Here is a 13083-nt window from a genome sequence, read left to right as displayed (position 1 = left end):
TGCCATAAAGCTGAGATTATAGGTTGGCAGGCACCTCTGACATGGCCTACTATTAGCTCCACTCCTTATAGAGGTTTATATATTTTAAATGGGTTAATGGGTTACGAAAAATCACCAAAAATAATTATCCCTTATTTCAGTCTATCATTTTACGCTTTGAAATCAGGTGTTTGCCTGTATCAGCATATTTGCCCCTTCTCAACAACTGAGCAAAAGGTCAAGGTAGTTAATATTATTCTCTTTTTACAGATGGGGAAGGTAAGGGTTAGAATTATGAAGTGATTTGCTGGACACTTTCCAGGAGTTAACCACGGAGGTAGGTCAAGGGCTTAGGCTCTCCGACTTCTCTCTGGTGCCCAAGCTAGGACTGTATGAGATATGTTGAATCACATAAAATGCCTTTCTGTAGGTCAAAAGGGGTTGAAATCCAAGATTCCCACTGGTTTAACTGGGGGAGAAAATTACTTATATGATTCATATGCCACCATCCATTTCTGCACTGTCACTGAGCAAAAGGGTAGGGCTTCAAATCAAAATGGATGCTTGACAGATTGAAGTTTTGAATGGAGCTTCCCCGGCAAAACTGTGGGCTGTGGCTACCAGATAAGGGAGAATGAGCTGGGCAAGCAAGTCAGGAAAAGCCAGCATGCGGGAACCGACTAGAAAGAGAGGGGAGTGCTAAAAGAAGGAAGGGAAGATCCCGAAGACAAACTGTGGGATTGTAGCACACTTTTGTTCGGGGACAGCCCTAACACCTATTAAATGTTCCATGGACAGCTCTAGCCCTTGCCCATAGAGGGGAAAAAAAATGCAACTCCCTATGGAAATTCTTCCTTTTTCAAGGAGGCTGTAGATTTGAACCACTGTGTCTATGACAAGCAACCTCCGCATACCGTTTGCTTTGCTGGGAGGTTGTAGAAAGCAACTGTTGCATTCATGCCTTTGCCTCGACTTTTTGCCTTGGTTATTTGGTCATTTTATGGATGGTGAAAGTTTTCAATTATTCGAATAAGTGCCTCCATAAATCCTAAGCCAACAGGGTCACTGTAATGGAGCCTCTGCTAAAATGAAAGTCAGGAGGAGCGAGGGGATTGAAAGGGAGGTAGGAAGCAACTCTCTAGAACCTCACAGGATAAGCCCACTACACAAGGGGGAAAAATTACAGTAAGGGCCATACTATACTAAATAGCATGTATTACATTCTTTTTTTTTTAAGATTTTATTTATTTATTCGACAGAGAGAAAGGACAAGCAGGGGGAGTGGGAGATGGAGAAGCAGGCTCCCTGCTGAGCAAGAAGCGTGATCGGGGAGGATGACCTGGACCCTCAGGCAGAGGTTCTTTCCTGTGATGAAGCAAAAAGCCAATTCACCTTGTTCATGATCCAATAAAAGGGTCAGGACACTGATGGAGGTCTCTCAAGACTTCTAAGCTAGCTCAGAGAATTGGCTCACGGATTATGGAGATTACTCATAGCCCCACAAGCAGGTTTCTGCCCTGTCTTTAAATGGGTTGCTACACATACATTTCAGGCAGGGGGGAAATGAACTGCAGCTTCATCAGTTCTCTGATGAAATTCTTCTCTATGCTCTAATAAATGTTCTTCCAGACAGACCATGATTCTGCAGTTGATCATGACGGTCCCATTGGGGGCCATTCGTTTTTGCTGTCTTATACGGCTGATTTTTTTTTTTGGTTGAGTGACTACTCTGGTTCTGTTTTGTTTTTTTAATAAGCAGAGAATAACAGATTCTGCCTATTGAGCTGATTCTGCAACTTGCAAACTTCTCTGCACACAAAAAAGGGGGGCCAGCAGCTGTTTCCCTGGCTTGTTTGCAATATGGATTCATACCTTGAAGTTTAAAAAGGTGTATCTTCAAAATCTGCTTAAACACAGGGAAGGGGTGCAGCCCAGTGAGATGATCCAAAGGCCTGAGCTTGTGTTCAACCCTTTTGTTTGGGGAATGTCAGAGTCTAACATTAGTGTTGGTATTAAAACTACATTTTATCTCTTACAGACTCAGTATCCTCTAGATATAAAATAGAATAAAAATTACATCCAATTCTTAAATTAACTATACTATTTGATTCCAGAAATCATGGCTCGCTTCCCAAGAGACCGGTGAAACTTACGCTTTAAGGACAACCAGAAAGCTGTATCCGATGCACATGAGCCCCACCAGAAAATAGGAGAGCGGCAGCCTGAAATTCATCCATCCAATTGTTCGTTTATTGTCATAATAGCCATAAAAGAGGATGGAATATTGCGCCAAGCCCTAAAATCCAACAACAAAGCCACTTAGCAGATGCTATGAAGAGCAACTCAAAGAAAAAAGATTGACTTTTAAGAGAAACAACAAAATGGCATTAATTTTCAAACTTGGGAGTTGAGTCCTATTGTTTTTGTTTCGTAGAGCAAATGTTTCAGCTGCCACATTGATTGGCAGCCTCTTGGTTTACTCGAAATTCAGGGACTTCTAAATAGGCCAAATTTTAAACCAAATATAGGCTTGCTGAGCTGTGGAGCCATCACCGTGAAATGCCCATTGATTGAAACATCAAAACACACTTCATGGTGCCATTAGATTTACAATTTTAAGAGCTTGCTTAACATTTGGGGAGGATCTGAAACGTGCTTCCTCAAAGTGTCATGGCAAGTTTCCACCTCCAGTCACCTGAACCACCATTAGATTGATTCTCCTCGAACCACAGAGGCCGTGTCTCAGCTCACATTGAGCAAAGGTGAAGAGCAGGTGAGAGGTCATGGGAACCAAGTCTGCACAACCTTGTAGGCATCAAGACCATTAGAGCATTCTCCCAGAGCAAGCATGTTTATTTGTGCAATTACGTGTTCTTTCCTTAAAATGACCTGCCAGATAATTAGAATTACCATCTCCCAAAGCTTCCTGAGGAGCCCTCTTTATACGGGGAACATTGGCATATTCTGATGCTCTTTCCTCTGTCATGGTCTTCATCTTTCTCTCCTCGAATTCACTGTTTTTCACTCTCAGCTTTGAAGCATGTTTCCCTATTACTACATTTCCACTGCCCTGGCTTCCCTCTGACTTCCTCTCTCTGGCAATAACTTGAAATTACTGTGTTTTGTGAAGTGAGACAATAATAACTTGCCAATGCAAGGCTTCCTCTGGAGATCAAGTGAGTTACCCTTGAGTCTTAGAAAGCCCAATTGGCTACCTTTAACATCATTTATATACAGCCAGGGACTTTAAGGCCCACTACTAAAAAAGTGGGGAGGCAGGGTGGAAGAGAAAGAGGAGAAAATCCCCTGGATGTTAATTCCCAGAAGGAAGATTTAAGAGAACCAATTTAGAAAATTGCCTTAAACGGAGATCATGCCTAGCTCAAAACAGAGGCCAAAAAAGATCTGGAATAATTATTGCTTTAGAAATTTGCAGCAAGTTTATGTTTTAATACTGTGTAAGAATTAGCAGGAAAAATCTCAGAAGAAAGAAAGAAAATCTCAGAAGAGCTCATGGGCTTTGAGTAGGGTCAGGATGGAATGAGGGGGATGAAGGTAAAAACAGAAGTGTTTCCCCACACCACACCTGCCTTTGTCTGCATTTTTTTTTTTTTCAGCTCAAGAAAAAAGAAATCCATGGGGCACCTGGGTGGCTCAGTCGTTAAGCGTTTGCCTTCTGCTCAGGTCATGATCCCGGGGTCCTGGGATCGAGCCTCGCATCGGGCTCCCTGCTCTGCGGGAAGCCTGCTTCTCCCTCTCTCACTCCCCCTCCTTGTGTTCTCTCTCTCGCTGTCTCTCTCTGTCAAATAAATAAATAAAATCTTAAAAAAAAAAAAAGAAAGAAATCCTACCCAAAAGAAAAATCTGGGGCTAAAGAACTTGTAGAAACCTCAGACTGGGGAAGCACATGGGCTAATCTCATGCCCCAAATAAAAAACCACATAGGGAGGGATTGGTCAACTGCCCAAGACCCAGAAATCATCCCAGGAGAATAAACATTGGAAGGATTTCCCTCACCCAGTTCAATGACATCTTCTTGTTTCACATTCATCTAGTTAAGGACTCTGCTTCTTCTCAGCTATTTTAAATCCAGTCTCTTTCTACCGTGTCCTAAGGCTTCAGGCTGGTCTTCCTGTCCCAGAGCAACAATAACAGAGTCTGGTAAGTATAGGCACTTGCCTCCTATCTGGTTTAAAGATATCCTAAAGTGTTTATATTTTTCCCCATGAGTACAACACATATCATTTTCCAAACTCCTCTATTTTTCCCTGCAAACGACCCTCACCGCATTTCCTTGCCACTATCCCTGTGCTTGGTGATGATGCAATAACATCAATCAGGACATTTTGTTGAGCATTTAGCATTTGCCAAACACGTTCTCTCATCTCACAGAATCCTTACAAGAACCCTCTGAAGTTGCTTCTGTTAGGGGCAATGGGTTTTCCTCCACTCTTGGTGCTGCCTTGCATGAGGGCAAGACCCATAACTCTAACACTCCCAGCTTCCTTATGCTGTCCCTGGGGAGGAGAAACTTACCTGATAGCACAGCATGAAGGAAGAGATGGGGATGATGCAGGCCACCTCTCTTCTCCCTCCTGAGACAGCACACACTGTGCCCTACCCCAGGGAGCATCCTGTCCTGGGCTGGGGCGGCTGCGTAGAAAGTTCTGGCTGTGAAGCTCACTTGCCCATAGAAAGACGCCACATTCTTTCATTTCAGTTTTAACAATAATAAAAGTGGCATGTTGACCTCCATCTGTCTAATGTTTTGTCTTGTTTCTGGTTAGCTCACAACCTGGTTAAACAAGGTAGGGGTGTTATCCACCATGATTCCCCTGCCCAGCAAGACTCAATAGCCTTATTCCCACTTTGCAGGTGAAGAAACTGAGTTTTAGAGAGGTTGAGTAACTTGTGCACACTCACATAGCCATCAAGTGACAGTCTGAACTTGAACTGGGTCTGTCTGATTCAAATCCATATACTTCATAACTCTATAAGCTCTACTCCTTCTCCCATGCTTTGCCTTCCTCCCCTTGTACCATGCTAATGCCATACCTTCCCAGTGAAACAAAGAAATAAGAAACCCTACCAACTCAGCAGGGCCTTTTGACCTACCCCCCTGGACTGATCCATGGTGGTGCCAGGACCTCTCGAGAAGGACCTGAACACCCCTTCTGAAGATTTCAAAAGGCCTCATCTCCAAGTGCTTAAACATTACAACCTGACATCATTTTCTAGTTCATCATGGCAGCACCGGGATTAAAAGGCGCCTCCAACAAAACAACATGAAAGGAGAAAGTAGATAGATAACAAGCATCTGGTGCACTTGTTAGGTTCATCTGGTGTGTGCACCATTCAATGGCTGGCACTTCATAAATATTAGACAGCAACCCAGAGGGATAAGGTTCCTTTTGGGGGGAATCCTGATGATTTCACAAAGCTTTCTTCAGTTTGCCTACTACTACATGTGCGGTCAAGCATGTAAATAAAAGAGGCACTACTGAAGAACACAATTTTAAAAAGCTTTATCCAATCCATCTTCGTAAGCATATTGAAGGGTGACTTGAAACAGCCCTCCCCTCCCACCCCGCGGGCCCCCCACACTCCACACATCTTTCCCTTTCCCTTAAAACTCCAACAGCAAACATCTGGAAGTGACTAAAATAGCAATGACTCCTAGCCTAGCCAAAGTTCTATTCAGTTTCCATGTCAGCGCTCATGGCTTTCCCTGGGGGAGCACTCTCCCACCCCGAAATCTGTGACAGAGAAGTCACAGTCAGAGCCAAGTTTCAAATGAGCATGAAACATTCCCGTCCAACTCTGGGTTCCATGCTTGCACATCGTCTATTAAGAGTCTAATTTCTGTTTGAGTGCCGCAGCTGGTCTAGTTCACAGTCACCAACACATTTCCCCAAGAAAGAGAATGTTTTGATGATGTCGCTAGGAATCAACTCACGTATTTGTTTATTTAACTAACTTTTTATTGAGAATTGACTATTTGCCAAACATGATACACAGATGGAGAAAGATACCGGATGGCCGAGGACCCTAAAAGTGTTCTGCATGCCAAATGTCCTCTTCATGAGTATCTGTCACCTTAAATTATATTAGAACTCCACCCCTTTGGCGTTTCTCATGATGGCAAATAAACAGTCACTGCGAAACAAGACATTCCATCCCCAGGATGGTAAATGAGTTTCAGTGTCCTTAGCAACTCTTTTCAGTTTGTAGTAACCTCCAGACCACTGTTTTGTAAAAAAAAAAAAAAAAATCTTGAAGTCAAAACTGGTGGGAAAGGAAGATATGATTTCTGACCATGCCTGCTAAGGGCATGTGAAGGGAGAGTGGCACCACACCGTGGGATATGTTCCTACCCTTCTCTGTATTGTTAACAGTCATTTATACCTTAGCTTTAAAGAAAGTTGCAAGTCTGGATGAAAGATAGGACATGGCATCAGTTAATATCTGATAAAGCGGACAGAAGCAAGGCGTGAGAAGGCTAACAACACCCAACACAAACCTCAACTAACTTCACAAGGACGTCAACCAGCCTGGCACCTACGTGTACGCACTGAGATCCAGCTCATGGCCGCCTTCTTTCTCTCCGCCCAGACTCACCAAGCTTCCACCTCATGCTTTGATCACCATCCATTATTTCCTTTCTTTTTTGCTACAACCCAGATCTGGGAGTATGAAACTGACACCCTATGGCTCTTAGCTAGGGAGCATGTAGATTACAAAGAGGAAACTGGGCTGGGCCTTTAGAGAACTTCCAGTTTTGCATAGCTGGAATTAAGTACCTGTCTACAGGACTGTAGTCCTGAACTCCCACGCTCAAAAAGCCATGAAGTAGACAGTTGCTTTTAGTGCCCATCCATAGATCAGCTCTCTCATGTCTCTGCCTCCTTCCCAGAGAACTCACATTGCTGGTGCCCCACTCCCCTTTCTGGCTTGTGGATACCATGCTCTCTCCGTCAGGGTTCCCTCTTCTTCTTTTCTTGTCCCTCCAAGAAATGGATATTTTCATGACTTAAGTACCCATGAATAAGCATTAAAGAAAAGAAATTTTTATTAAACATCTACCACGTGCCAGGCATTGTGCTAGTGCTTTACACACACAACCTCATTTACTTTTTAACACCAGCCTGCTCGATGGGTAGTAATACTACTATTTTACACACGACAATTAAGAGGCTCAGAGTGGTTGTCTTAATATCTCACAGGTGGTAAGCGGCAGGATTCTGACTCAGGTCTGTCTAAATCCCATGAATTCTTTTCATTATGTGACACTGCATTTTAAACTATGCTGGCTTCTTTTTTTTTTTAATTTTTTTATTGTTATGTTAATCACCATATATTACATCATTAGTTTTTGGCGCAGTGTTCCATGATTCATTGTTTGTGCATAACACCCAGTGCTCCATGCAGAACGTGCCCTCCTCAATGCCCGTCACCAGGCTAACCCATCCCCCTACCCCCCTCCCCTCTAGAACCCTCAGTTTGCTGGCTTCTGTAAAGAGCATTTCCATTTGTCTTTTCTGTGCCACGGTCAACAACTGACACTAATGTTGGGAATTCTAGATACTATGCCCAGTGCCCAATACACATCTTATTTCCTTGGGTATCCCACAGAAACCTTGAACTCAAGACGTTCCCCCAAACCTACCTCTTCTTCCTCTCTCAGGGAGTGACATCACCAACCTATCTGTCACCTCAGTCAGAAACCTGGATATTTCATTATCTTCCCACTTTCACCTGTAAGTCACATGCAGTTACTAGCTGAATCCTGTAGTTTCTGCCTCACGGTCACATGTGACGCTGATCTCTTCTGTGTACGCCACTGCCATTCACAGGCCTCTCTTCCTCCGTCTTACACCAAGTCCAACCAAGTCCATCTCATATTCACAAAGAACCTTCTAAAGGGTAACTGACCACACTTCCATCCTACTTCAAAACTTTGTGCTCTCCACTGCCTATAGAATAAAGTCTGACTCCTTAGCAAAAGGAATGAAATTGTCCTCCTTGATTAGATCCCTTTTTGTATGACACACTCATCTTTAAGTATGCCACTCCTTCCCTAAACACCAGCTCTGCTGAATCGCTCATGGGTATTGAGGGCATGACACCAATTCCTGCCTCCACGCCTTGGTGTGTGCAGGTTCTTCTGCTTGGAACACTGTTCCCAGCTATCCTCCCCATTTCAGAGTCTAGTTTATTGCTACTCTTCCTTTAAAACCAGTTCAAACAACCTCTGTAAAGCCTTTACTGACCTCTAGACCCGAGCTACTTGTTACGGGGAAATGGTCATTTCCTTCAGATGCACAGAGCTCCACCTCATGAAACACTCCCCAGGCCCTCACTATCCCTCTACTCACTACCTCCCAGGGAAGGTAGAGTGACTTCTCAGATCCGTACTTTTGAATGAATTAGCTACACTTGCCTAGCCCAAATATAACTGCCTTCCTGTAGGACATAAGCTTTCCCAGGATAAGATGGACTAATTTGGAGTCCCATATCAGCAGGGCCATTTGGCTATGAGTCTCGGATTATTTCTCCCATTTGGCCCCCAGTGGTAATGAATGTGAAGTTTTGGTGCCCATCTGCCTCCCCTTTCAAACAAACTATTCAGAACTCAGATGGAAAATAGTTATTGCTTTACTGGGTCCTCTCAGGTCTCCAGTAAATGGAACTCCAGTAAAGCGTCACTCAGACTCCTCCCTCCCTTATGCCTTCATGTGCCCAGGACATGTATCTGTTAGCTTGAGATTGTCACATCATAAGACAATTGTTTGTTCGCACATCCAATTAAACCAAAAGGTCTCTGTGGGCAGGGGAAATATATTAGTTATCTTTGTATTCCCAGCATCTCACATTCAATTTATGTTTGTGGAATGACTGAATGAACAGAAAAATTGCTTCTGGTGGTCATTAGCAATCCTCAGTGAGATTACGCTCTTTCAAATTATCATCTAAACCACCTTTTTCTGTTTTTCTTCTCTCTGCTCCCCATTTTAATAGAAGAGAGTAAATCATTCAAGACAGTAACATGATGATAACAATCTTATGTTGGGATTTAATGAATCAAAACACCAAGAAAGTGTCTGAGAGACATTAATACTGCCAAAACTCCTCAATTTTTCCTACTGTCTAAGTGCCTAAAACTCTTAGAAAATAAATTCTCAGTGCTATAAAATGAGCTTCTACATATAGTTTCTTCCCAAATGGGAAAAATGGTCTTTTGTTTCACAAGGTGGAGATTAAAAGCATTATCTTATGGGGCTTTGTTGTTCAATTGACTTCTGGTCTTCTAAATCTGCCTACCAGTCCTTTAAGTAATGAAAAATGAAGCATCATAAATTCATATATGAAGAGAAATGTATCTGGTTATATGGACACAGCCTGTACTTGGAATTACCTTACTTTATCTATCTTAAAAAGTTTTTGAACAAATGAAAATACAAAAAAAAAAGTAGAGAAAATAAACTATTTGAAAAAAATGAAGTTCAGAAAATTTCAATCCTATATGAGCAGCACATATTTTATTTCAAACATTTAAGATCAATGAATGTAATTAATTTCAAATACAATGTATAAGTAAATAACATCTACTGGAGATACATGATGCTGGAACATGGGATAGAGTTTTTACGGAATTGTTTTCAAGTGTTTGTAACCTTAAATAATCTATTGTCACAGCAGAGGTATCAGACGGAAAATCTGGTGCCATTTGTTTGTATTATGGGATAATTTAATAGACTGTGAAGTTCTAATCTGACTCGATGGCTCAGCCTTTTATCTATGAGGTTGGCAGCTAATATTTACATATCAGCAAATTCCTACCAGGCAAATTGAGCTCTTCCAAAAAATCTTAGTCTCTCCACTTTCTGATATTTATTGACATGTGATACTCTCACGTATTGAGAGACTCTTCCTTGGTGTCCCCACATTCAATTTCCTCCTCTCTGTTCTGTTGACCTTTCTAATTTCCAAGTTTGATAATGCCACTACTCATCCACCACTTGCCTGAATTACTTTCAACTGCTCTGAGAAAAAATAAATTATCATGGCCTAGATTCTAGAGGGTCCCACACGTCATGATACCTTTGTCAGGCCATCCACCCCGATGCCTCTTCATCTAGTTTCACTAACCTCCAGTCAGTCCCTTGAGTAGGGCAACCTTCCCCCACAACAGGTCCTTTGACTTGCTATCCCTGTTTTCTAGAATGCCTCTGCCCCCTCTCAAATTGGGAGCTGATACTGACTCCTCAGAGCCCGATTCAAATCTTACTTTCTCAGAAAAATTTCTGCTCTCCTCTACCTCCCTGTCTTAGGCTGCAAACCAGGTCAGGATCTCTGCTACATGTTCTTAATACTGTTTCCCTTTCTTCTGTAGTACTTGGCACAGTCATAGTTATGCTTATTTTTGTGATTATTTGATTACTCTACTAGACTTTGAATTTCTGAGGGCAGAGACCTAGTTGGGTTTTGCTCACCTTTGCTTAGCACCCGCCACACTACCTGGCATCTGGCAAATGCTCAATAAGTGTTCACTAAATTAATGAAAAGAAGACTTGGTTAGGTGATCACATCCAAAGAAGGGATGCTGTCTTCATGTTACAAGTATGACATCAGGATCATAGGCATCCCAAATTTTGGCAAAAAGAAAGGTCCACTTTGGTTTGGCCAGGTGCCACTTAGGGAGATGGTGAAAACTAGAAGTGGTTGCTGAATTAAAGAAAGCACTGATAGAAATGAAGACCCCAAGGGATCAGTGTCCCAAGTCTACAGAATAAAAAGATACCAGGAAAGCTAAAAGCAGACCCAGGGATCTCTTCTATCACAAGCTATAGACATGTATGAAGAAGTCCAGGAGTAGCAGATTAAGAGGCCTATGAGTGAGAGCAGAATTTGAGACGCCGCTTCTCTTAATCAAACCTAATGAGCCCTTTTAAACCAAAGCTACCCGTACTGAACATTGAGAAAGTAAAGCAAATATGGGACCCAGGGATGAATAGCCTTTGGATGCTGCCAATCCCAGCACCACACGCCTGAGCAGCACCCACTCTGTTCAGTGAAGTCTTCTAAGGAGTCTCACCTCAGATAGAAGATCCCTCAGGAGAAGATCCCTACCCCTTCCAAACCTAGGATCTCTATTCCAGGGAAAAGCCATATGTCTGGGTGGACTTGACAATCCACAGGCTTAGCTTTGTCCCCAAGAGGCTTAGCACTCTGGCTCGGGGTCATACTTTTGCCCTCAACAAAAGATTGTTTATCATCTAGGCATTCAGTCTCTGCTGAGCCAGCCCCAGGTGAGGCTGAGACAATGGCAGAAACAAAGAGGTTATGTTGGTGTATTTGAAGCTTGTTGAAACTAAGATCAGCACAGCAGTAACAGTTCTGATCTAAAGTAGAGGAACCAAGCTCACATTTTCAGAGCCAACAGACCCCTACAGCAGCCGTACAGATGTGCCGCTCAGATAGTGTTCAGGAGACGGCCTCCAGATGCCACCACTTTGGATCAACCAGTATGGAACATAATGTGCTCGTCCTGAGACCACATCCAGACTTTTTTCTAGTCTCCTGCCTGATCACATTCTCTCCCCTCTTTTTCTTTCTTTCTTTCCTTTTTTTAAAATCCTCTTTATTTTTTCAAACACCTTCTGATCAAGTACTTTTTTAAAATTTTTTATAATTTTCATTTTTACAGTCATATTCCATCCCTTCATCGTATCAACCCTTATTTTTCTTCTTAACATATATTGCATTATTTGTTTCAGAAGTACAGATCTGTGATTCAACAGTCTTGCACAATTCACAGCGCTCACCATAGCACATACCCTCCCCGATGTCCATCTCCCAGCCACCCCATCCCTCCTGCCCCCCACCACTCCAGCAACCCTCTGTTTGTTTCCTGAGATTAAGAATTCCTCATATCAGTGAGGTCATATGATACATGTCTTTCTCTGATTGACTTATTTCACTCAGCATAACCCCCTCCAGTTCCAACCACATCGTTGCAAATCAACGCTTATTTTATACATATATAAGTCTTTCTTTCTTTAAACTTTTAGGAGGGACTTTCTTCTAACAGACCAAAATACACCCAAAATCTAGTGTGTGGCACTGATCTATGGACCAGGCTGATCATATTTGATCATATTCTGTTTTTTTGTTTTGTTTTGTTCTGTTTTTGTTTGTTTTTATCTTTTTCTTTTTTTTTCTCTCTCTTTCTTTTTGCTTTCTTTCCCTTTCTTTTCCCCTGGTTTCAGGTCTTTTCTGATTTGTTTAGAGTATATTTTCTGGGGACGTTGTTAACCTGTTAGCATTTTGTTCTCTCATTCATCTATTCTCCTCTGGACAAAATGACAAGACGAAAAAAATCACCTCAACAAAAAGAACAAGAGGTAGTACCATCTGCCAGGGACCTACTCAATACGGACATTAGTACGATGTCGGACCTAGAGTTCAGAATCATGATTTTAAAGATACTAGCTGGGCTTGAAAAAAGCGTGGAAGTTATTAGAGAAACCCTTTCTGGAGAAATAAAAGAACTAAAATCTAACCAAGTCGAAATCAAAAAGGCTATTAATGAGGTGCAATCAAAAATGGGGGCACTAACTGCTAGGATAAATGAGGCAGAAGAGAGAATCAGCGATATAGAAGACCAAATGATGGAAAATAAAGAAGCTGAGAAAAAGAGAGATAAACAACTACTGGATCACGAGGGCAAAATTCGAGAGATAAGCAAAACGATAAGATGAAACAACATTCAATAATTGGGATCCCAGAAGAAGAAGAAAGAGAGAGAGAGGCAGAAGGTATATTGGAGCAAATTATAGCAGAGAACTTCCCTAATGTGGGGAAGGACACAGGCATCGAAATCCAGGAGGCACAGAGAACCCCCCTCAAAACCAATAAAAATAGGTCAACACCCCAACATCTATTAGTAAAACTTACGAGTCTCAGAGACAAAGAGAAAATCTTGAAAGCAGCTCGGCAGAAGAGATATGTAACCTATAATGGTAGAAACATTAGATTGGCAACAGACCCATCCCCAGAGACCTGGCAGGCCATAAAGGACTGGCATGATATCGTCAGAGCACT

The 13083-nt window shown here is 42.3% G+C and overlaps 1 protein-coding gene across 1 annotated transcript in view; it reads right to left on the bottom strand.

The window, feature by feature from the left end:
* TMC1 (transmembrane channel like 1) overlaps positions 1-13083 on the bottom strand; it is a 146324-nt gene that overhangs the window by 46352 nt on the left and 86889 nt on the right. The window contains exon 10 of the mRNA XM_088019128.1: positions 2133-2275. Within this exon, the coding sequence (XP_087875254.1) occupies positions 2133-2275 (143 nt within the window). The remainder of the gene's footprint in view (positions 1-2132; positions 2276-13083) is intronic.

This window comes from Eumetopias jubatus, unplaced genomic scaffold (assembly GCF_037043125.1).
Source record: "Eumetopias jubatus isolate StellerSeaLion01/CBP00866 unplaced genomic scaffold, mEumJub1_p1.0 scaffold_15, whole genome shotgun sequence".
Lineage (NCBI taxonomy): Eukaryota > Metazoa > Chordata > Mammalia > Carnivora > Otariidae > Eumetopias > Eumetopias jubatus.
This window is presented reverse-complemented; position numbering and strand designations above follow the sequence as displayed.